General features: G+C 40.6%; 1 protein-coding gene across 1 annotated transcript in view; it reads left to right on the top strand.

The window, feature by feature from the left end:
• The first annotated feature begins 1496 nt into the window (after positions 1–1496).
• Positions 1497–26015, top strand: part of OSBPL11 (oxysterol binding protein like 11) — a 35582-nt gene continuing 11063 nt past the window's right edge. Inside the window, exons 1-8 of the mRNA XM_066611841.1 lie at positions 1497–1651; positions 5132–5307; positions 10336–10420; positions 12621–12636; positions 13157–13336; positions 16338–16539; positions 19585–19727; positions 25035–25175. Of these exons, the coding sequence (XP_066467938.1) occupies positions 1497–1651; positions 5132–5307; positions 10336–10420; positions 12621–12636; positions 13157–13336; positions 16338–16539; positions 19585–19727; positions 25035–25175 (1098 nt within the window). The remainder of the gene's footprint in view (positions 1652–5131; positions 5308–10335; positions 10421–12620; positions 12637–13156; positions 13337–16337; positions 16540–19584; positions 19728–25034; positions 25176–26015) is intronic.

Genomic DNA, 26015 nt, shown 5'->3' with positions numbered 1-26015 from the left:
CTTGGAGGCAGGCTGTGCAGCATGGCCTTTCTCAGTTTGAAGAGACACTTAGCCAACAGTCTGAGGCAAAGAGGCAAAGAAGGAAGGCCCATAGCCAGGGAGACAGACCAGGGACAGACTGCACTTGCTCCCGGTGTGGAAGGGATTGTCACTCCTGAATTGGCCTTTTCAGCCACACTAGACACTGTTCCAGAACCACCATTCAGAGCGCGATACCATAGTCTTTCGAGACTGAAGGTTGCCAACACATGCAACTAGATGTGAATATAATGGGTTTCCACTCGTGGCACAGCCATGAGAACACAGATAAAATGGACCTGCTACTGCCTGCTTATGTGTGTATATGCACACACAGGGTAGCATATTACTGTAGAACTCCTTGTGTGGGCAGAACTCTCTTTCCACTTGTAGAGGGAATCCTGATGTTTGCTGCCAGTCAGGATACTACCCATACTCCAGGGTAAAAAGGATTTTCTTGTGACATATGCACCATTTTTACAGCACGTTTGACTCAAGTTTTTTACCCCTTTCCGGAATCAATCTGACTTGAACAAATGTCAGTTTTGTGATTTCTTGGACACTAAACCTGCTCAAGGCATGGGCACCGCTAGTTTGAACAGCTTTATGCACACAGCACTGGTGATAATGGGGTGATGGAATGAACAATGGAAAGATGCAGGTATGTTTCTAGGGTCCAAAAGTGAGGGGAACATAGGAAAGAAGTATCATTGATATTTAGCAGATGTTGTATTTACACAGTTGCGACTATAAGCTGATACCTTAAAGCACCCAAGGTGCTGAGCCCATCTTCCATAATCGGCTGTGCCAAGTGGCAGTAGAGCAACTGAAGATCATATGAATGTTCTAAGTTATTATTTGATTTGGGCATTGAGACTGACTTGGAGGCCCAGTGGCTTGGCGCTTTAGTCTATATTTATTATACATTTATTTATTGTAGTTTGCCAGCTATTCAATTTCCCAATGAGTGACCTAATTTATGGTGTGTACTTACAAGTTCCAAGGACTGTGTTGTATTTTGAAAATGAAAACAACCTTTTTCCTTTATTAGTGACCAGTGATTAATTTTTTTAATTCCACTTTAAAAGCATAGATTTTAAGAACCTTATTCTTAGTGAAAAGTTGTCCAAGAGCCCAAAAGCATTCCTTAGAGCAAACTGGAAACTTGTAAATTAAGATTAATTTAATCTTAATATTGAAGTTTTGTAAACGAGTCAAGAACTGTTCGGAAACATTATTGCAGACTCAAGGTGGTTTCTGCATCAGTATCGCCGGAAATGGCTCCACTTAATCTGCAGTCTAGCGGATGTATTTAAAGCATCTCAATTCTGAATCAATCCTGCAAAGATGAGCAGAGGGAATGAGCACTAGCAGCAGTCTCTCTTTAAGAGGCATTGTTTGAGATCTGTGCTGTTTATAAAATCCATTTCTAAAAATAAAGTTGGAGTGAGCAGTGAAAGTAGACTTAGGCTGCAAAAATGAAGTTACAGAACATCTATGTGAAATGTTTTAGTTGCCATTATTTGTCTTTAACTGGTGGGCTTTTCTCTCATCTTTGTCACAGTGATCACATGGAAAATATTTCTGGCTATTTAATGAAGTACACAAATCTTGTCACGGGCTGGCAGTACCGGTAAGTGCAATACTTTTTATTTCAGTTTCTTAAACTTATTTAGTTAAATGAAACTACTTAATTAGCAAGCAGAGAATTGTTTTAAGATGTTAGAAATAGTAGAAGGCTGAGCTGTTCTATCAATTTTAGAAAAGGATAAGCATACAGCAGATAAGAGCTGAAGTGTGGCAGCGGTTACCTCTTACTTTAGTGCAAGACCTTGTTTTAACAAGGCAGTATGTTTCTCACTTAACCAACAAAATCTGTGCCTTTTATGTGGCAAGGAGCAGTGCAAGGGAATAAAAGCAGCAGTGAAATTGCTGAACTTGAAAAACCAGGTCAGCAGTTAGCATTGGAAGCAAAAGACAGATATTCAGTATGCTTGGATTTCAGATTAAATATTGGTCACTTGTAAATCATAGTGTTTGCATGATAGAATACTGTCCATTCTTGTGGAAGATTACAGTGGGCATTCTGAGTCTCATTTCTCAGTACATTTAATGTGTTAGTATTGTAGTTACCTTTTTGGAAGGAGAAACTTTTATACTTTGGGGGAATTTAAAAATGTTTCGAATGTTGTACTTTCAGTGTCTGATGAAATTCTGAAGAGCTCCATTTTGCTGCTATTCCCACCTGCCCAGAGGATTTTTTCCGATTCTCCAGTTCCCAACATTGTTCAGATTTGACACAGACTTGGATATGTTTTACTCTTGCTTTTTTTTATACTGTCTTTGAAGTGAACTCACTTGAACACAATATGTCTTACATTTTATTTTTAAGTTAACTTCTTGAACACCCCTTTTTCACTTGCTCTGCTTTCCTAAGTTATGTGCTGAACTGAAAGAGCAAGATTTATCATCTTGAACCTAAATCCTATATTGCATTAGTAATTGGATTCTCCAAATTCTTTCTGTTGCCTGTGCAGTTTTAAATTGCATGTATGTATAGGCCTAGATCCTCTGATGGCACTGAAATTTCCCATATACACATTTTATTTTTGCTCTGGTGGTAATTAATCTAAGTTCATATTTACCCTTCTGTAAATAAATGCTTTTATATGGGTCAATAACTGTCCATGATGTAGTGAAACCACTGTTGATATACCAGCAGTAGCACAATTAAGTCTCTTTAATAATGGAAACAGTGATTTTTTCTTACTCTTGGACAAAGGGGCCCTGAAATTTTTTAGATCAGCAGCCCTGGGTGAAAATGGTGTTTCAACCTTCCTCTTCAGTACCTTTCCCCAATTTTAACTACTCCCCTAGCTGCTACTAACCCTGCAGGGGTGACATACAGGTACTGAACTGATCATGGATTTCTCATGTCACGTATGGCATGGTCCTGAGTTAAGTATGGATTCAAATTACACTAAAGCATATCAAGCAATGAGCTTTAACCGATCTGTTTCTGGAAGTCAGGTCAAATAGCAGTGGGAAGCACTACTTTTGCAAGATGCTACTACTTTGAGTGCTTGGTTAACATCTTTGAGTGCTTGACTGTATGAAAAGGTCCTCTTTGCAGCAAATACAGTGAGTAGTCCTGATACCTGGTTGTTTGTGATTGATGTAAGGTTGCCAGCTTTTGTTTACAACAGTTCTGGTATTAAGTGCTGAATAGCGGTGACAATGTACAAGATTTCTTCCAGAGAAAAGAAGTCTTTAAAAAAAAATTGAAGGGCAAAGTTTTCTTGTGTTTGTGTGGGTGGGTGGGTCGGTGGGTGGGTGGAATATGTTTGAGTTAGGGAGGCTTCCTTTCTTTTTTGGACAACCTAGAATCAGATATCCTGTGCCCCTGACCGTTAGAGTTGCAATGAGATGTTGCATTGCCTGAGAAATGCCTCAGGAAAGAAAGCAAAATTGTAGGTGGTCATGTTGGTCCTTTGGAAGAAAAGATCCACAATCCAAATGCCTTTATTAAGACCAGCCAAAAATAACAAAATATCAAAGAGCAAGCTTTTCAAGTTCTTCAGAACTTTTCAATAGGCAGATGGAAAGTAAAAGGTTGTGTGAAAAGGAAGAGCATGTAGCCTAGTAGTCTGTAGCTTCTAAAAATGAGATTTAGGAGAGATATTGAATGGATGGGAAGAAACCCTGGCTGTGAGCTGTATCTGGCTTGTCTGCACAGTAGACCAAGGGCATTCTGGTCAAATATTTCATAAAGTCAAATCAATTGACAAATATCCCAGTATTAATTAAAGCTCAAATCCATTGAAACTGTTCTGTTATTTGCCACAGTTTGGTTTCCTGTATTACAAAAATTAATAAAGTGGCCATCTTTTAAGTGAGTAGTTCAGTCTTTTGTCTTAATTTAGTTTTCCATAGTTGTTTATATACTTCATCCTGCAATTCATCTACCAGTCATGGCTGAAACTTTTTATTGTCCTCAAAATTTTGCAGGAAGAATATGTTCCTGCCAAATATAAATTGTGTTCTATACCAGCCAGAGTGGGACTAGCCAAGTAGATGGGGAGTAATTAATTATTCTTTGGTTGAGCGACTGTTTCAATCTATCTCTAACTTGGCAGCATTCCTGTCTCTTCTGAAGAAACCCTCCCTTCACTCTCTTATGTTGGAAAACTACCAGCCAGTCTCAGATTTGCCATTGTTGGGCAAAGTGCTCAAGCCTGTAATGGTGACCTAACGCCAAGGATTTCTAGAGGAAACTGATTATCTCTAGACCAGTCATTTTCAACTTTTTTCACCTCATGGAACATTGGGAAGGCACTAAAATGTTCAAGGAACATCACCAGATTTTTGACAATTGACAGGGCATATCACACTGCTGATGGAAGGCTCACATCTCCCCAATGGCCCTACTAGTTAATAACCGTCTCCCAAATTCCTGTGGCACACCTGGAGACCATTCACAGCTCAGTGGTTGAAAATGGCTGCTCTAGACCCTTTGCAATATGGCTTTCGGCTGAGGTTTGGGAAAGATACAGTGTGTGTTGCCTTACATCACAATCCTATGTGCGTCTATTCAGAACTAGGTACCATTGTAAATGGGCTTACCCTGGGAGAATGTGTATAGGATTGCAGTGGATAATCTACAGTGAAAACTGGACAGAGTGAGTGTGTCCCTTATATCTTTTGCTGAACTGCTTAGTGGCTATGGATACCATTAACCATTATATCCTTCTAGATTGCCTAAGAAGGATGGGGCTTGGGGGCACAATTTTATGGAGAGCAGAGAGCACAATGTGGTGCTGGGGGAGTCTGTTGAATATCTTGGCTGTAGGCTTTTGGTGTCCTTTGGTTTCTATTCTGTTCCCAATGCTGTTTAATTACTTGGTGAATCCACTGCGAAAGATAATCCAGGTTGAATTTATAATTCTAACTTTTTTTTGTTTTTTAATTATATTTTATTATATTTAATTCTGAAAGTCACCTTGGCCTTTTCCATTCAGTTAGAAAAGGCAGGGTATAAGTGTTTTTTAAATAAGATAAAGAAATGAAATTAATGTTTGGTGATTCTTAAAATTATATTTTGTTACAATTTCAGATATTTTGTCTTAAATAATGAAGCTGGCCTCTTGGAATATTTTGTGAATGAACAGTTAAGAAACCAGAAGCCCAGAGGTACTTTACAACTTGCTGGTGCAGTGATATCTCCTAGTGATGAAGATTCTCATACTTTCACAGTGAATGCAGCTAGTGGAGAGCAATATAAGCTGAGAGGTAGGACTCTGTATTTTCTGGACTGCAGTATTTGGTTTCCTCACGAGGGGGCAGTCCTGTCTCTTCTTTGTCTCTCTTTGGTTAGCTATCTTTCTGGCAGCTTCTCTTTGCCATATTGTGCATATAGAAAACCTACTGTGTCTGAATTTGGACAAGAACGTTTTTACAGACCTGGTGGTGTACAGGAAATGTATAATGTAGTACTTTGTTTAAATTTTTAAAAATCCTTTAAATATTTCTGTACAAGAATATTGTCATTCCAGTGTTACGATTGTAAAAATATGCAGATATTTATGTGCTATCTGTAATCTGGAGACAGTGGTAATTATAGTCTTGTGTGTTCCTAGTTTATCAAAGCGTGGCAGGAAAATGTGATTGTGTAGAGCAGGGGTGCGCAAACTTTTTGGCAGGAGGGCCGCATCATATCTCTGACATTGTGTTGGGGGCCAGAAAAGAAAAGAATTTACATTATAAATTTGAATAAACTTACATAAATGAATATATTAAAGACAGAATGAATGACTGTATGAACGAATATATCATATGAATGAATTCAAACCATAAACACTTTCTAACACGGGGTGGGGGGGTGTCTTCAAACCAGTTCATAAGCACTTTGAAAAAATGGAGGGAAAGGGGGAGGGAGGAAAAGGTTTTATATACCAGTCCAAAGCACTCTCCTGCTGGCAGCATGTGCCCATGGAGACTCTCCCACTTCAGCCGGCTCCTGCAGCCTCTCTACAGGGAGTCAAGGGGAGCTCTGTTCCCCTTCCCTCTGCAGGGTGTTCTGAGGTGCTCTGCACACAGCCTCCCCGTCCCCCAGAGCGTCTTCTAAGGCCTCTGGGAGGCCTTAGAAGGTCACTTCTGGTTTTGCTTCAAAACCAGAAGTAATGTTTTAAGGCCTTCAGAGCGCTGGGAACGCCCTCTCCAGCCCTCCAAAGCCCTTTAATGCCCTAAAAGATCACTTCCAGTTTTTCCAGATAGAGCTTGCCTCCAGAGGACAGGGCTCGCCCGCAGGCAGCATGGAGGAGGCTCACTGCGGGCCACATGGAGGCTCGCCGCGGGCCAGGGTTTGGGCACCCCTGGAGTAGAGCGAAGGTAGTCAACCCAGATAGGTTTAGACTTATTACAAATAGTCAGTCTATAGACTATAAGAGTGTTCTGGAAATCCAGATTACTAACTTCTTGAAATGTCTTCATGGACAAATGATTAAGTGGCCCCATTTTACAAACATCTTGTCCTTTTGCACATATTTTTTTATGATTGATATATTCTTCTGAATCATATATACTTGATTCTTTTTCCCCCTTACACATTGTTGTGTAATTTGTTTTACGATATAGTATTTTTATTTTGAACTATATATGGGGGGCACCATAATCTTAGCATTGCTTAGGGCCTCTGACGGTCTTAATTTGGCCCTGCCTTGCCCATCTTCATTTCCCTTCTCTTAACCTGCTCCAGTTTGTCTGCATCCTCCTTAAGATGTGTGCCCAGACCTGAACAGAGTACTCTAGGTGAGATTTGACCAGTGCAGAGTAAAGTGAAACTATTTGTGGTTCTTAATGCACTCTAAAATCACAGCCGCCTTTGCAGTTATTTTGTACTGCTGACTCATGTTCAGCTTGTGATCAGCTGCACACCAAGATTGTGTTCATATGTTGTATTGCCAAGCCACGTATCACCTATCTATACTTCTGCCTTTAAATTTTTTGTCTGTGCAGAACCTTGCATTTGTCTCTGTTGAACTTCATTTTGTAAGTTTCAGCCCAGTATTCCATTCTACCAAGGTCCTCTTGAATGCTTCTACTGTTTTCTGCAATATTAGGTATTACGAGTATTATTAACAGTATTTATATACTGTTTTTCAACTAAAAGTTCACAAAGCGGTTTACAGAGAAAAATCAAATAACTAAATGGCTCCCTGTCCCAAAAGGGCTCACAATCTAAAAAGATGCAAAAGAATATAATAATAATATAATAATAATAAAAATACCAGCAGACAGCCACTAGAACAGACACTGCTGGGGTGAGGTGGGCCAGTTACTCTCCCCCAATTTAAATTGGTATTCCTCCCAATTTAAAAAGGCAGGAGGTCTGGTCTAGAGGGTAGAGCCTCCGTCTGCCTGAAGATAACATCCACAAGGTCGCCAGTTCGAGGCCACCGGCACCGTGCGACCTTGAAGCAGCTGACAAGCTGAAGCCGAGCCATTCCATCTGCTCTGAGCGTGGGAGGATGGAGGCCAGAATGTGAAGCCAGATCGGAACGAAACACCTTGAATGTAGTGGCTCTTGAAAGAAAGAACCTTCTTTCAAATGGTAAAAATCCCTATTTAATAAGGGATTTAAATAAAAGCCTGCCTATGTAAACCGCCTTGAATAAAGTCTTGAATAAAGACCAAGAAAGGCGGTATAAAAATACCTATTATTATTATTATTATTAAAAAGGATCCACTTTACTCCATCAGAGTCATTGATGAAGAGAACTGGGCCTGATACAGAGCCTGGCATACTCCATTTGAAACATCTTCCAGGTTGACCACAAGCCAGCGATGAGCACCTTTCATTTATGGCTGTCCGTCCAATTCTGAATTAATCTAATGGTTGTATCAGCTATCCTATATTTTACTAGCTGGATAATTAAGATGTCATGGAGAACCTTGCTGAATGCTTTACTGGAATCAAGATAAATTTATATCCACAATATTAGCACCATCCACTACTAAACTAGAACCCCAAAGGCAAGATTTACTTTTGACAAATGTTTATCAATAGATATCAAATATCAATATTTTTTGTTAAAAAGCAATATATAAATATTCTTAATACATGTTGGCTTCTAATAATTGCTAGATTTTGATGTCCACACTTGTACAAACTGACTGTTTTATAATTCTAATATCTTTCCTGGTATTGAAGTCAGGCTGATGAATCTGTAATTTCCTGGGTTCTCCTGTTTTTCCTTTTTGAAGATCAGGAAAACGTTAGCCCATTTCCAGTCTTGTGGCACCTTCCCTGCCTTCTAGGATTTTTCAAAGCAAAACGACAGATTCTGAGAGCATATCAGCAAGCTCTTTCAGTACTCTGGGGTGCAGTTGGTCTAAGTGACTTGAATTCATTTAGGTAGTTTTTAACCAGCTCTCTGTCAATCCTAATCTGCACGTGTATAGAAGAACCAGCTCTCTGTGGTTCACTGACTTCATAGTTTCTATCTCTGTTAGCACATATTTAGAATCTTGACAGAGATACATGCAGATGTGTCCTCCTTTCATGTGGGAGAGGAGCCAAAACAGGTTCAGTATGTGTGGGAGGGCTGCTGTGGAGTGTGAGACTAGGATATGCATTTAAATTATGCCTGTATCAACAGTCTCTCACACTCTCATAATCTGTAATTGAAAATAACTTGGAGCAGATGTAGTGTTTATTTTGCCAAATTCCTGTTCTAGGCCTAGCGAACTTATGCCCATTTCAAGCTGATTAGTTCCCCCAGCTTAACCACATGGTAGGCAGTCTGCCCCCTTGTTTCATCCTGTGAAAATTATAACCTCGCTGAGGGCCCAACTCAGTGCAGTGCGTGCTGGCTCACCACCGGTGCACACTGTCGCAAATGTGCCATAAGGCACATTTATGGCCCTCTGCGTTGGTGGAGCGCTGGTGCTAGCCCAGCACTGGCCAATGTTGGGCCAGCACTGGAACTCTGCTGCTCGGTGGTCATGTGGACTGCCAGGTAGCAGAGAGGTGGGAGGTGGGGAGAGGGCGTACTGGGAGGAGGGAGCGAGGCGGGAGAGAGGTGGGACCGGTGAAGCTTCATTCCACTGGATGCTGAGCTTCCATGTCAGGCCACCTGCCCGACATGGAGATTCTTAACTCTACATCGACATCAGGTTGCCGTAGAATAAAGTAGCCTCGTTGTGGGGCTACTCGCCTTACTCTGGGGAAGGGGACGAAAGTCCCCTTCTCCCGAGACTGCAGCCAGGGGTGTGCTGGATGCAGCGGCAGCCATTTTCACTTCCATGTTTCCTACCCAGACCTTTAAAAAAAAAAATAGAGACTTGGTATGTGCATAGATGTATGAATGCAATTGCCCGTATTCAAAGTTTATTTGTTGATAATATTAAGAATATTTATATACTGCTTTTCAACAAAAAAGTTCACAAAGCAGTTTACAGAGAAAACCAAGTAACTATATGTCTCCCTGTCCCAAAAGGGCTCACAATGTTAAAAGATGCAGAATAAAACCTGCAGCAACCACTAGAAATGTCAGTTATGCTGGGATAAGAATTACATAAGGAGAGCCCTGCCGGATTAGGCCCAGGTCCTATCTAGTCCAGTTTCCTGTATTTCACAGCAGTCCACCAGATGCCTCAGGAAGCACACAAGATACTTGCATCGTGCAGCCACTTCCCTGCATCTGGCATTCTATTTATCCTTGACCCCCAACGAAGGCACCAGTCTGCACTTGGGTTTAACTCGGGCCACTTTACTAAACCCAAGTGACCAGCTTATAACGCATGAAACCTACTGAACACACCTTCACTCCCTTGCCAGTCAGGGGTAGGCGAAAAGACTGCCATCTACAGCCAGTTCAAGTGACAGAAAAAAAATTCTTACCCAACTCTCATGAGTAGCGACCAGCTAATCTCAAAACCCATCATGGCTTGTAACCTGTGATGATGGGATGAAAAGGGGCAGTTCTTCCCCTGCTTAATATAAGAGGAGCACCTTGTGATAGAGGATGTGTGAATGTATGGAAATTATATGAAGAACATAACCTGCTTGATTCCTGAGAAACATATGTGTTGCATCAAATTGCTTCGAGTCACATGACACTTATTGCTCTTACCTTGTTCAGTGCAGCCTCACTGGAGCTCAAGAGGAGTTTCATTTTAATGCAATGATTGTCATTCGTTCTGGAACAAATCTTAAGTATTTTCTTTGAACAGAACTTAATTTGAAAGAAATACTTGTATTCTTGTTTTACCTATCCCTGTATTTTCCTCTCCTTTTTGCTTGTTTTTTTTTTCCAGCGACTGATGCCAAAGAACGGCAGCATTGGGTCAGTAGGCTTCAGATATGTACACAACACCATACTGAAGCAATTGGAAAGGTACTGTTTTCTCATTACTATCATACATGGCACATAGTTGTGCAGCAATGAAAATTTAAAACATTAATCATATGGATAGTTTAAGGGGCATAGCTTCAGCTTAAACTGCTGAAGAAATGCGTTAATCAGATAGATATATGATAGCAATGCCATTTAGCTCTTAATATAGTTTTATTTAACATTTGGATACTACAAATTTAGGGGTAGTTTTATGGTTGAGTCCTTGAACCCCTTCTGGAGTGTAGCCATGAGTAATCTTCCAGACTATGACATGAACTCTAAATCAGATTATTAGGAAGACACTGTAAACTATTATTATTAACAGTATTTATATACCGCTTTTCAACTAAAAGTTCACAAAGCGGTTACAGAGAAAAATCAAATAACTAAATGGCTCCCTGTCCCAAGGGCTCACAATCTAAAAAAATGCAAGTGAATACCAGCAGTTCACTACCCTGAGAAGAAGGTTCTGTTAACAACCTTGCTTTACGTATGGGCAATTTTCTTGTCCTGAAGTTGGTAAAGAAAGTTAAGTTTCTTTCCATCAGTTGTCTTTGCAAAGCTATTGTTATCAAGACTTTAGATTCTCTCCCTATACTTTTTTTCCTCAAAGTAAGTTCCATTGAACACAGAGGGACTTATTTTTGTGTCGGTATGCAAGGATTGCACTGCACATCTGTCTAATTTGGAAGATATGAAATAACTGATTAGGTTACAATGAATGCAATTGGTATCTAACAAAAAATATGCTTGTGGAGTATAGTGGTTAGGGTTTATCTTGAATTGTTTACAGAAAAATTAAATGTAAGCCACTACATATATTTCTCCTAATCCAAATAGTTACAGTTTGGCTAGTAAATGTGGGGCACAATCCAAACAATGCCTTATGCCGGCCCAAGTCCCTTGGGCCAGCATAAGAGGGTCACAAACATGCCGTAAAGCACATTTGCGACTCCACGTGGGGAAGCCAGGCCAGTGCTCCAAAAAGTGCCTGCCTGCAGGGGCTGGCATCAGTCTCCACCTCAGCTTCCTCGCAGCTGCTTGTGCTGGCGCTGGCACAAGTGCTGGCACAAGCAGCAAAGGTATGCATGGGGGGGCGGGGAGGAGGGAAAGAGGTGTTCCTGGGCGGGGGGAGGGCAGGCGATGGGTGGCCCCAGGGGTGGGCGCGTGGGGAGCCGGAGGCGGGTCTGGGACCCAGCAGTTATGCCGGATCCCAACCCTTGTCCCAGCGGAGAATAGAGCGGCTTCAAGCCACTCTCCTCTCCTCAGATTTGCGCTACCTCCAGAGATGGCGCAGGTCCAAGGAGACAGCAGCCAGCAGCCCTTACCCACGGTTAAGGGGAAGAGTTTCCCCTTGCCTCTGGCTTGAGCCGCTGCTGCGCACAAACCTGCCTTGGATTAAGTTCAAGCCTCCTGGCTTGGCTGCTCCAGCACAGATTTGGATTGCTCTCTTGATTGCATAGTTGCAAAAATAGTCCCTTGGGTTTCAACCCTGAGTTTTTCATAATGTTAATAGAAACTATCTGGGAGAAATACATGGCATGATAATAATGCTTCATCAGAATAAATGAAAAATTCTATCAAGGCTGTTCTGGGTGTGCATCTGGTGCTCTGATTTTTCAGGGAATATACAGGAGCTGGCCAGCATTTACAGTAAGGAAAGTAAATGAAATAGACAAGAGTATACAGGTCCAGCCTATTTATACACGGATTTTTTATACCGATTTGACTCAACACAAATGGCCCCTGCAAATGAGAAGGCATGTGCTGATCCCTGGAGAAGGGGAAAAATGCATCCCTTTAAAATCAGTTTAAAAAACTGAACAATCCTTTAACAGCCTCGTTAATGAGAGAGAGAGAGAGAGAGAGCAGCTGGCTGACAATTCATCAATCCTTCTCTCTCCAGGCGACCCCTTCCTTCTCCCTGAGCACGTGAAAGAAAGGTGATCAGTTTGCATTGGTGAAGGGAGGGGCTGAGTGAAGCACTTGGAGGAGGACTGATTGATGGATTGTCGTCTTAATGACTCTTATCTTATATCACAAAGGTCAGCAAGGCTGTTTTTAAATCACAGGAGCAAAGAAACTTGATTTTTAAATTGATTTTCATTTTTTGCCATCCAAAAGTGCTCGGAACCCACTCGAATAATTAGTCTCAACCTGTAATCCTTTTACATTGGCTCTCTGACTTATGGATGCCTGCAGCAGCACTTGTACAGGCACAGTATATATATTGTTGGTGCTGTTGTGCTTGTACAATAGCACCGGGCCAAGAAGAGTCAAGTGTTTTGATCTATGTACATGTTGACTTGCGAACAGATTTCTGGAACTGAACTAGTATCTAAGTAGGGTACAGTGTAGAAAAATGCAGTGAAGGGCGGGGACCTGGGGCTAGACAATATTTAATGTTTGGATAAGACCTGAAATATTAACTAGTCAGGTTTCCTAATTCTCATCTGCATATTCTAAAAGTGTATCTGATATGTGCCTGGGTTGGAAGAGTAGAGATTTAAGAAATAGTTTTCAAGCTTTCCTACTATGTATGTTTGTTCACCAGAACAATCCTCCTCTGAAATCTCGCAGCTTCTCGCTTGCATCTCAAGGAAGTGGCTCTCCTGGTGTTCAGAGAAGGCCCAGCCAAAATGCATCCTCCTAAAAGTGTATCTGATATGTGCCTGGGTTGGAAGAGTAGAGATTTAAGAAATAGTTTTCAAGCTTTCCTACTATGTATGTTTGTTCACCAGAACAATCCTCCTCTGAAATCTCGCAGCTTCTCGCTTGCATCTCAAGGAAGTGGCTCTCCTGGTGTTCAGAGAAGGCCCAGCCAAAATGCATCCTCCTTTTTTAACGTTGGCCATCACAAGTTGGCAGCTGGGAAGAAGATTCCTATTTTGCAGCCAGACCACTTGGTTGATGTGCGAGAGGTTAGTATAAATGAAAAAGTTTAGCAATTTATTTGAAGGAATAGTTTTCTGTTTTTGATATAAGTATTGCCTGTTCCATTAGAAAATTTTGGAACATTTTTTGAAAAATTTTGGAACATTTTTCTGGAAGCTTGATAATTAAGGATGCAGCTCTACCTCCCTATGTTCTTTAGTGTCCATTGGTAGTTCTCTTTGTATTTATTCCTATGGTATATTTACAAGTGCTGATGAGTTTAAATCAATGTCTTGTTTATAAGTAGTCTACTAGTAACTGCTACAGAAATTTTAATATATAAACATTGAGAGCCTGTTCAGAAACAAACTCGTACTTTGTCCAAATGAGCTAGGCAGTGAGCTTCAAGCTGATGTGCTCTCTTCTGCTGCCATCATAATGGGTAGATTATAATTTAAACTCTAAAACTAGTATTATCTTTCCCATTGATCTTGCCTGTGTGCCTTTCTATTATTCCCTGATTATTATTAACAATATTTAACCAGATTAACCATTGGGGAATGTTGCTAAAAACCCCAGAAAGAGTCCACAATAGAAGTGGAAAACTAAATACAAAATGTGGGGCACGTGCCTAATTGCTCCAGTTTTTCTAACCCAATGTGTCCCTACACAATTTTCTCCTTCAGTTTAAGAATCCCTGCGATCCTATATGTAACTTTTAAACATTCTTCTGTAGCTTTTGTTAGAATTGATTATCCTCTCTTGAAATTCTGTTGCTTCTCTTGCCAATCTCTCACTCTCTTCTTGAAGTCTGTAGTGATACAGTGATCAGCAAACTATTCTGTGGTTGAGCTAGGCACAAATTCTGAATGGACTAGCTGCATGACAGATAATAATAATAATACAGGTATTTATATACCGCCTTTCTTGGTCATCAGATTTCTCCTCAGACTTTATTCAAGGTGGTTTACATAGGCAGGCTATTTAAATCCCCTTAGGGATTTTTACAATTGAAGGAAGGTTCTATCTTTCAAGAACCACAACATTTCAGATGTTTCTTTCTGATCTGGTTTCACATTCTGGCCTCCATCCTCCCACGCTCAGAGCAGATGGAATAACTCGGCTCAGCTTGTCAGCTGCTTCAAGGTCTCACGGTGCTGGTGACCTCGAACTGGCGACCTGCAGATGTTACCTTCAGGCAAATGGAAGCTCTACCCTCTAGACCAGACCTCCTGCCCAGATACATTGCTGATAGTAGACAGACAAGTGGGAAGAATGGCAGAGTCCTTGCACTGTGCTTAGGACTGGCAGATAAATAGGCATCCTTCCACCATACAGAGGATAATCATGGCCCTCTTTTCGTCATAAAAAAGGCACATACGTAAGGAGTTGCATTGAATGTTTGTTGTTATTAGGTTCACAGATACCTGACTATGAGCATTTGTAACAATGAGCAATAACAATATAGAGTTGTATCCTCCTAACCCATGAATGGAAAATACTTCTGTTTGTGGCAGCAGGAGTGATCCTCACCAACCTCCCCATAACCACTGAGCACATCCCAGAAAATTTTCCTCTTAATGTTCCCTGAATGCTTCAAGGCAGTGTTTCTTAAACTGTGGGTCAGGACCCACTAAGTGGGTCGTGAGCCAATTTCAGGTGGGTCCCCATTCATCTCAATATTTTATTTTTAATATATTAGACTTGATGCTACCATGGTATGTGACTGCATGCTTGTATATGTGAATATTTTTTTTTGAAAAACTGTCTTAAGGGGAATTCTTGTGATCTTTCAGTTTTTATCTAAGAAATTGATAAATTCCGCATAAACCAACTCACAGATGGTTCCTGAAATTTTTTCTTTCATCTTTTAATATCGGTTTGCACTACTAGAGAACTGTCACTTTGCAATGTCTGTTGAATGACTAATTCACTACTTAGGGCAGACTATGGAAGAGCCTTTATAAAGTTTACTTCTGAGATTCAGAAGCAACAAGACAAAAGACTGCTTTGAGAGCACAAATAGTTCAAATGTAAAACATGTTAAAGAGGTAAGGTGCATAGCATTTTATATAGAAAACTGCTGTTGTATTGTTATGAAGAGATTGATTGGCATGTTGCTGGACACTAATTGTTACTAGCTACCTCTTACAGTTTCACATTGAAAGTTGTCGGGGCCCCTCTCAGATGCCCTGATCCCCAACTTACCTGGGAGCAGGCACCCCATGCCCAGGGTGGGGAGGCTTCACTGCCCTCAAAGGGGGCAAAGCAGGTTGGCTCACCTCAACCAGCCAGAGGAGGCTGGCAGGACAAACAAGGAACACAGAAGGAAACAAGCCAGGAACAGGCAAGGCCTTTTCTGCCCCACCTGGAGGAAGGGGAGGGGCCAAAGGGGGTGGGCTTGCTCCATAAAACAGGGAGACCAGGGATGAGAGGTAGGCAGTGTGAAGTAGGGAGCTGTGAGGTCAACAGCTCCTGCTCCTAGGCCAGGTTTGGCAGCTCTGCTAGGGAGGAGGAGAAGGAGAAGGGTGCTGGAACCCCCTCCCTCTCCAGCCAATCTGAGGCCTCCCTGGGGAGGAACAAGCCTGTTCCAGGCCCCTCCAGGGGAAGGCCCCTACAAAAGTATTCCGTTCTTGCTTCTCTTTAGACTGGTGAGACATCCAGCTTCTCACTATTGCCTGCTAGCCTGCTGATACCATATTGCGGGGATTATTATGTTCTTTAATATTAACCACACAGTCTTTTGAAAGGTCCATTGCCTCTTGAGCTCTGCTATGCTGAGGTTTTGGACAAATAAAGAAAAATCAAGCATACCAAAAGCAGAATGCTCAACAAATGGTTTGAGACAAGGTATAATATATAATGCAGGTTAATTTAGCATTCTGTATGATCAATATTCAGATTATCACAAGTTTGGATGAACAACTAGGAGTGCTTTTTTATAGGGTTACATTGATAATCTGAATAACAAGGAATTTTTTGTAAATGCATGTCCTCAAGTTTCAGATTACTAAAACTTCAGTCTTTTGTGCTTTGTTTATCTGTTAGATGATGTCTCAAGCTGAGGGACAGCAGAGAGACTTGATAAAAAGCATAGAATGCCTTCCTGCCTCTGGTCACCTTTCTTCCTTGGACCAAGACCTGTTGATGCTCAAAGCGACTTCCATGGCAACAATGAATTGCTTAAATGATTGTTTTCACATTCTTCAGCTACAGCATGCATCACAACAGAAGGGCTCCTTATCTACTAGTGAGTTGGTGTTCTAACAAGTAGCTTTCTAAATGCTCTGTGTTTCTTTTTTCAATAAGGGGGTGGGAATCAAATGTAGTGTTTTTGTTGTTGAATCCAAGCAGCTTCTTACAGTCTCAAGTGTACAGTTCTTCAATGGAGACAGGTTTCTTTATGGAAATTACTTTGTATTTAAGTTTGCTTTATGCAACTATCAGTACTGTTTAGTCTCTATTTTTGGCAAGACTTTTGTTTTACAGGGAGTGCATTGAGTGAAATATTGTTATTTTCAATCTTAAAAATTAGCTCTTCCCAAATTTCTAGTTTTAAAACTAGTAATTTATTTGATAAGACTAGGACATAAGTGGTAAATTTTTCTCTCTGATAAATCTACAGTTGGTTTTGTTGAAGTGTTCCCCAACACCCGTAAACTCAACCCATTATAGCATGAGATATTATCATACATGTAAACATATCATAGCTAGCTGGCTGGAGAAGTCTAGTGTTAGGATCCTACTAAATGAATCGGAATTTTGAAATAGATGATTTCAGGGACTTGGAGTCACTTAAAATGAGGAGGGTCTGCCGTTCAATAGTAGAGCATATACTTTGAATACAGAGTCCCAGGTTCAATCCCTGGAATCTCCAGGGTAAGAGAGGGAAAGACCTGCTCTTAGACCCTAGGGAGAGCCACTGTTGTCAGGATAAAGAGTTCTGAGCTGGATGGACCAATGGCCTGAAAGTAGCTACCTAGGTTCATATCAGTTGTGTGTGAAAAGTTTTTTTTTTAGAGTGTGTTTGCAAGCTGTACTGTACTGCTTTGCAAGACTTGTACTAGACTTCCAGATATTTCTGGAGCATAGATTCAACACATAACAAGCAAATTAATATTAAAAAGTAGGGTTTGGGGGAGGGGGGGAGACTAGTCTGCATATATGGAAATTGGACTATCGAGCACAGGTGGAAACACACAATATATTTTATTGGAGTTTAATGACTTGCCCGTATAATTGTAGAGAAGTTTGTTTCTGGTAAGTAAGATAGGATTACATGCTAAGTCTTACTGAACCCAGTGGGCTTGCTTCAGTAAGGTTAATAACATTGTTTTCAAGCACCTCTAATTATAGGTATGTCTAGGTGATGTGACTTTTCCTGATGGTTGCTGGGAGTGAAGTATACTGCAGAAATTACAAGAAAAAGTATTCACAAAACATATTAAGTTTCAGTTCCCCAAACTGTGTGAGAATTTTTAATCAATGGCTGAACTTCATGTGCATGGAGCCTTAGGCTGTATCCTGTGCATACTTACCTGGGAATAAGCCCCACTGAACACAGTGGGACTTGCTTCTTAGTAAAACATACATTGGATTGCACTGTTAATCTCTCCACTTCATATCTTTGAGACGCAATAGTCCCAACGGCATTATGACAGCTAATATGAGATTAGTTGTGGGATTCTCACTTCTAAATTAATGTAGGTTCTAGTGATTAGCCATTGAAAAGTCAGCTAATGACCAGTGTGCTTAGTAACATCCACATCTGGAAGGGTAGTTCACAGTGAAGGGGACTTGAAGCAGGGGCATTCATCTATTGCTGCAGTGCAGTGGCCCACACTTGTGTTGCCCAAGTGTGATACAATCGCATGTGAATGGGACTTAAGACAAAAGCAGATAGGACTATATTGGAACGTGTGACTGCTGATAACTTGAGTGGTGAATATGGAAATGTTCTGTTCAGGGCTTCCTGAAGTGGCTTAAGAGGTGATCTTTTGAAGAACTTCATCTACGGCAGACGTTGGTAGTGTTATGCTCTGTTCCAAGAACTTTCTTCTTTCTAAGCACAAAGTCTTATTGCTGAATTGTAAATAAATACCTTTCGTAATATGTGCAAAGAGAGTCTCTTCCAACAACTAGACCTTCAGGAAAAGGTTGCTCAACGTCAACCCAGGAAGCTCCCTGTGTTTCTAGTTCTTGGCAGTTGCTCATTTTCATGCAAGCTGTTTAATAGATATAATTTCACTTCATTTGTATTTACCTTGCATATTTAAAATAATGTATCTTCTCTGTCACTAAGAAATTTTTAACTTGCCTGGTTTTTGTATGAAAAAATAATTTAAACTACTTACTGAAACAGAAGAGCACTTGTTATACACTAAAATGCCAGGTAATGTATATGCTGAAAAGGAAAAAAAATACTTGGTATTCCTGTTTTGCTGGTCTTTGCCTGAATTTTAACAGTAAAAAAAGATTGTTCGCCAGCACAGATAACTACAGTTATAGAACTTTCCCACCGGCTAAGCTTGGAATCCAGCACTGTAGGCAGAAGATGACAAGTTATCTGTAATGTTTTTGCCCCAGACTTGCTTTATTTAAGGAGGGGTGTGTGTGTGTTCCTTTTAATTGGACTTTATTGGAGTCTACACACAGAACAGAGAGCATCAGAGAACAGAATGGAACATTTTCATTATTGATGAGGAATTGTATCCATTCCGCTAGACTAGCTGGGGGTGGTAGTAATTGGAGATACTGGAATCATTAAATGAACGGGTGACAGTTTTCCAAGTGCTGCAGCTTTCATGTTCATGCAACTATTTATTCAGTGGAATGTACAGTTCTTTGACAGCACAAAACCAAGAATCTTTAAAAAGACACTGCAGAATGTTTGCTCCTTGGTGTGAGCATTACATACTATATTTCTAACAGTTTTACTCCCCCCACCCCATAGTGTTACTAGAGTGTTTGGTGCAGTAACCTGTCCAAAGAGATTATGTAACAATCCAGTCTTATTAGTTTCTTTATCTGGTGTCTGGTTACACCTTTCATAATACCATCTCTTTCTCCTCTGGACCAAGTTGTGTATGTCATCATTGTCCAATCACAGACCTCATTCTAATGATCAGGGAAGGTGGTGTTCTCTTGCACACACCTCCTTTTTGTTGTTGCTGAGCAAGTTCACTTGCTTTTAGTCTTTTGGGGGGAGGGGCAGTAAAGCTGTGTGAGAGTCACCCTTTTATACTGAATTCCTAGAATATGAGTAAGTTTCAGCGCAAACCCTCCTTTGCTTCAGGTACAACGATCAGTTGGTTGGAACCAAAGATCTCCCTGCCCAACCACTTCAAAAATGGAGCAGATCAAGATTTCTCAGAAGAGCAAAATAAGCCATCCATCAGAGAAGATCAGTCTGTTCCAAGCTCCAGCCATCTAATGAGGGTAAGGTGATGTGAAAGTCCCTGTTCTCTGATTGGTCCGGTTTTTCTCCTCTTGATTTTGGGGAGGGATCGTCTCAGGCATATTGTAAATAATTATCATTAAGGAAATAGTGATTTCTACGATTGTCTAGAACTTAAACAGAAAAATTAATAAGTTGCCAAAATAAGTATTGTTTCTGACCTTGTAACAAAACTGTTAGTTCTACCACTAACAATTGTAGGAAGAAATGTGGAGAAAAAAGTATAAGTAAAAGCAATGATTAAGTGCATTAGTTGTAACAGTTGACTATAATTGCAAATCGGTTTTCAAAAACTTTCATTTTCCAGGCATATGTGTTTAAAATGTTATGATGAATAAGACAGACATCAAATATTTCTAAAAGGAATTTTTCACATAGTGTAGTTAGAACTTAACAGCAGGCTTTAGTATTAATAGAATTACAAATCAGTAGCTCTCATAACTACTACTTGATATAAAAAAAACTTTGAATTGTTCTGATATTCTAAAAAGTTCGATTGAGATTGAGAAATATGGATAAATGGGCATATTGGTTATTTTATATGACAATGACTGATTTGCAGGAGCACTCACACAAATGAAAGCTGTAACAATGAAAGGTGTCCTTCCGTTGTTTCTTTGCAAAAACATTGAGATTTAGAGGGCTGTTGGAAGGTCTTGTGTGTATTCTCTGATTTTTTTTTTTCCTTTTTAAATTTTGGAAGCCAAAGCTTTCATTCATGATAATACAATATTGAGTATCCTAAGTTTGTTTCATACCAAAAAACTGGAGCTATGTATGTGGAGTTCATCCAGTGGAATGGGAATAAGGAGTGCCAGGGAACACTGGCAGAAAACTTGGCAGATACTGGCAGTCAGAAGAGATAGGACAAGAGGATATTGTGGGGAGAGTCAGCCCAGCAGATTCTCAAGGAGGCACAAACGTGCCTTTTGGCTACAGCATTTCTCTTCATTCTGGAAAAAAGGCACCTGAGGAGGGACATGATTAAGACATACAAAATTATGCATGGGAAGGATAAAGCATGGATAGAGAGATGCTCTTTACAATCTCACACAACACCAGAACCAGGGGACATCCACTAAAATTGATTTTTGGGAGTGTTAGGACAGACAAAAGAAAATTTCTTTACCTAGCATGTATGTAGTCTGTGGAACTCCTTGCCACAGGATATGGTGATGGCATCTGGCCTAGATCCCTTTAAAAGGGGATTGGACAAATTTCTGGAGCAAAAGTTGGTCATGGATTATAAGCCATGATGTGTATGTGCAGCCTCCTGATTTTAGAAATGGCCTATGTCAGAATGCCAGCTGCAAGGGGGAATACCAGGATGCAGGTCTCTTGTTATCTGGTGTGCTCCCTGGGGCATTTGTTGGGCCGCTGTGAGATGCAGGATGCTGGACTAGATGGACCTATGGCTTGATCTAGTGGCACTGTTCTTATGTTCTCCTGGGTCGGTGCAAGGGGCTTGCACCGGCCCAGAGCACTGTTAGGATTATGCCCAGAGTGTCTTCTGAAAGTCTAATTTTTATTTAGACAGGCATGTTATGGTCAGATGTGAAAATGACTTTGTGCATGCTTTACAATAGCACTTTATTCAGGATATAATACCTGCATATATCTACATGCATTGTGAGCTGTTACATTTTTAAAAAACAACTTCAGGGATAGAGAGGAGTAAACTTGCAAGTCAATAGCATATAAATAGAACTCGGTTAGTAAGATGTAGATTTAGTAAGTAAGATCCTTTAGTAAAATGAAACTGAATGACTTAAAGGAAATCTAGTCCAGTGTCCGCCTTATCAACCATAATTAGGGATCAGTTTCGTAGCCCTTTGCACCGCTGCCCTCTCTGTCGCCCTGTATCCGCTGTCTTCCAATGCCTGATGCTGGAATGACTTACAACCTCCGCAGAGCTCTAAGTTTCTCTAGTAAGAGTCTGGATGTCTGCTTTCTGAGCTCCTTATTTGTCTAAGGGCAGAGAGTGAACTCCAAGATAGCACTCAACATAGTCCTGTGCCACAGAAGTGCTATGAACTGCTACAGTGGCTGTGCACACACGTGCACATAGCCACCTTGTGTGTATATATATGTGCACAGCTACCATGTGTGTATATATAATTTTTTTCCCTTCAGTTCTTAAGTGCAAAGCTGTGCAAAGCCTAATGTGTTGATGAGTTAGAAACTAAGCAAACAAGTGTTTCATAGTGTTTTTGCAGGTTTCCCTGAGCCTACACACGCAGATCCATAGGAAGCTGTCTTATATTGAGACAGATCACTGGTAGTTTTCCACTAATTCACAGCCCTCCCTCAACTAGGCAAAGCACTGTGTGTGTGTCTGGCATGTAATTTGAAGGGGGTATGTCAGTAATCAGCATCAGTGCCCTATCCATTCATTCCACAACCAGTGGAGTGGAGTCCCTGTAGCTTGTGGAATATGGAGGCACACTCTGGTTTGAATGCCTTTGGTTTTGAGCTGCTTCCCCAGTCCAATTCATATTTATGAAAAGCTCAAAGTCTTCCCTCACCTGGCAAATTATTCCTTTAGTAGAGGTCATGGTGACCAAGTTGTTAGAGAACTTTTATTGTGTAGTTCATTGACTTGCCTGCTTCAGTCTGTCTCCTGAGCTAAGAGAGGTGAGACTTGATACTAGATATATCAGTGTGCCATAGAAACTAATATACTTTTGTGTCTGCCAAGCCAGGTCATATTACTAAACTCTCTCTTGTGCTTTGTCTATAGCAGTTTTGTAGTTTGGATTTAGGACAAGCACCAATCTTGTGAGAGAATAGGTTGCCAGGTCTGCTACTCGCACACCCTGAGATGAGCATAGATGCATACAAGCTATTTAATCTTGTCTGTGTAGGTTGGCACTTCTCTGTACTTATCTGTAAAGCAGTTCTATTAGCAAGGTGTCTGTCAAGAAGAGACACTTATTATGGCATTTAAACAGTAATTTTACATGGTTGGCAACCTTCAGTCTCGAAAGACTATGGTATAGGCCTACAGCACCCAGTATTCCCAGGCAGTCTCCCATCCACGTACTAACCAGGCCTGACCCTACTTAGCTTCCAAGATCAGACAAGATCAGGGATGTGCAGGGTAGGAGGAGAAATGGACCAATCCCAGAGTCTTGCTAGTTTTCCTTGTCTGTTGCATTATTGGAAATAGGAAAATGAATCTAATATAGAGGTTGAGAGAGTGAATGCACACACTAAGGCAAGCAAGACCCAACAGGTATAAACAAATTTCTGTCATTTCTGACACATGCATGCAGTATAAAACTGTCAGTTGGAAAACTTTACCCCATTTCACTAAGTTGTAATATTTAAAATTATATGTTTACATAGTAGAAATCACTTGCCTATTTTTCAGTATTAAGTAGAATATTACTTTAGTTGTCAAGTGCTTCATTTTTATTAAAGTGAGCCTTATAAACTGTTTTCCTGTGAACTTGCCTTTAATTTTTCAGAAGATGGATGACTCTCAACAAATACTGTAGATCTGTAATTCCTGTCCCAACATCACATTTCTATGACTATATTTCTGGATTAAGCAAGACTATCTTCAGACTTTAAAGTGATCTAATGTCAATATTACACATGTGCACACAAACAATAACCTTTTTGAAGGTTTAGATCACTGGTTCCTAACCTGTGGTCTGGGGACCACAGGTGGTCTGCGATAACCTGAGAAGTGGTCCATGAAGTCTCAGAAAAAAAGATTGTCTTTGATCACTTCCAGCATGCTCCCCCTTGGACCACCAGAGAGGGTGGAGAATGAACTGCCCGCAGCTATCAACAAAAACAGCAACCCACAAATCTTCACTATAAATAATACATCTAATAAATCTCTATTATGAATTTAGTTGTATTTTTTGTGTGAAGGGGTGGGGGTTGCATGCAGGGCTCATGAGAGGGGGTACAAGGGGTAATTTGTACCTGGGCCCATGGTCAAAAAGGGGACCCAAGAGCCAAAGGAGGACCACCAGAAATTTCCTGGCATCTTATATTTTCCAATATCACTCAGACTTGCTGCCCACATGGGATGCCAGGTATGCGGTGGCTGTGGCTACTGCAAGCCATATGTGCTGAGCCCAGGAATACATACATGACAGTTCTGAACACTGTCAAATCCAGGAGGAAATTGACCTGCTATAGTAGCTCTTTGGCTTGTGGATCTGCTTACCATGAAGGATTGTATCAAGAACATAGCTGTGGAACTACAGCTGCTGCAGAAGTACGTTTTGGTACACACAGGAGACTTTCCATTCTAGTGAGAGCCTAAATATGATGATCTAATTTGCTGCAATATTTTTATATTAAAATTTTTTTAGAGGCTTAAGTGTGTGTTTGGTTTTCTGTACAGGTATTACTGCATCTAGCTGCTGACACTGTATGGGCAGGTGGACCTGGGCTCCACATTGGGAAGCACAGTAGACCAGGGCTCCAAAGACTCTTCCTGAAGTTGCAACCTTTCCCCTGCCCTGTTTTGCCCCCCTTCCCCTTTGGGAAGGGGCCCAAAAGAAACATTGTACTCCCTGATAAAATTCCTCTTGGAGGCCCTGGTTGCATGTGGTCCACGTCAATTCCAGTTTTTGTCTCAGTGGTCCATGGGCTCCTGAATGTTGGGAACCACTAGTCTAGGTAGTATAAGAACTTCAGTTTAGTAAGCAAAAGCTAAAAGGAAAGGCCACTTCATTATTCATCAATTTCCTATTTTAATAACCCAACAGAACCAAGATGACTTCAAAAATAAATAATTAGCAAACTCACCAGTATTGTAGAAGATCCAGATTTTTGACACTCTAACACTGATTTGAAAAGAACATTTTCAGGTTCAATTGCCTATTCTTAGTGTTTTTACTCTGAAATACAAAGTATGGTGTCCAAGATCCTTCCCAGACTTGACAGGTTTTGAGGTGGTACATCCAATTCTTACAGGGCTGGCGAAAGGGGGGTGCAAAGGGGAACAGCTGAAGATCCGTGTTGCTTACCCACTGCCTTTGATGTTCTGAGGCATTTTGAAAAACAAAATGATCTTGATCTGACCTATTAATCAGAATGCAGATTTGAATTGCAGTTTAAAATTTTAGTTGGTTAAGCTTGTGATTTGCTGTAAAGATGGCAGTCTTATTATTAAGTAGTGTGCTTGGTAGCTGTCCATCTTGTGAGAGACACAGAGAGAGAACTGTCATATTTGAAAGCAAGAATGGCAAGAATTATGAAGTCAAGATACTTTAAGATGGAAAGTGGTTTTAAATACCATTTGTTCTTGGAATTTGCCCTAGGAATTAGAGGAAATAAACCCTGATGAGGAGCTGGAGGATACATTTGATAATAAAGAGGATGACCTTGGAGCGGTGGAAGAACAGCGTAGTGTTATCTTGCATCTCCTCTCTCAGCTCAAACTTGGCATGGACTTAACAAGAGTAAGTGACCTAAAACATTTAATCTTTTTGAAATGGAGTGGGATGTGCTTCTGCAACTGGAGGTTGACCCAACCACATCTGGATTTATCCAAAGAAAGCTTAATTAACTTTCATTTTAGCAGCCATATCAATAATAGTGCACAAAACTCCCGACTTGATTGTAGAGACATACCTACTAGATAAGCTAAAATGAGCAGCTTAGACTACTTACAGAACCTGCTCATTTGTAAGTTAGTGTTTCAAACAAACATAAGAAATGTGCTTGTTTTATTACTTCAGCTTATATGAACAGTTTTGTTGTGTTTTAGGGATACAAATGCAAGATATGGATGGTTTTAAATGATGTCTTTATCTCTTGGCATTTATTTTTGTGTCAGAATAGCTTGTCAGGCCAATTTCCTATTTTTTGGGTGACAGCCATAAAAATGATCCACAGTGCAGATTATTTGAAATTTGTAAGTAACTGTGCATGCCTGCTGAATTGGAGGGAGTATAATGGTGGGAAGCATCTGATTCATGAACCTTGAAAGTCTTTAAAAAAAAAAAAAAAAAGGAAGCTGGCACAATGATTATTAATGTTTCCAGACTAGAACTGGGTTTTATTCTTTAACCTCTTTCATTATATATGCATGCTCTAGTAACCCTGGATGCTTAAAACACTGTCGCTACTAACACACATGTGGCACAGGAACCATTATCTTGTCATCTCCCCCCCTAAACTAGAGTGTTTCCTAAACTAGGTTTCCTAAACTAGAGCGCATGAGTTGATAGCTTCCTCATAGAGTTTTGTGTTGGATTCTGAGCTGTTTGTGACAGATCAGGAGAGAGAACTTGGGGTGC

This window comes from Tiliqua scincoides, chromosome 1 (genome assembly GCF_035046505.1).
Source record: "Tiliqua scincoides isolate rTilSci1 chromosome 1, rTilSci1.hap2, whole genome shotgun sequence".
Classification (NCBI taxonomy): domain Eukaryota; kingdom Metazoa; phylum Chordata; class Lepidosauria; order Squamata; family Scincidae; genus Tiliqua; species Tiliqua scincoides.
The sequence above is the reverse complement of the archived record's forward strand: the minus strand, read 5'-3'. Positions and strand labels throughout refer to the sequence as shown.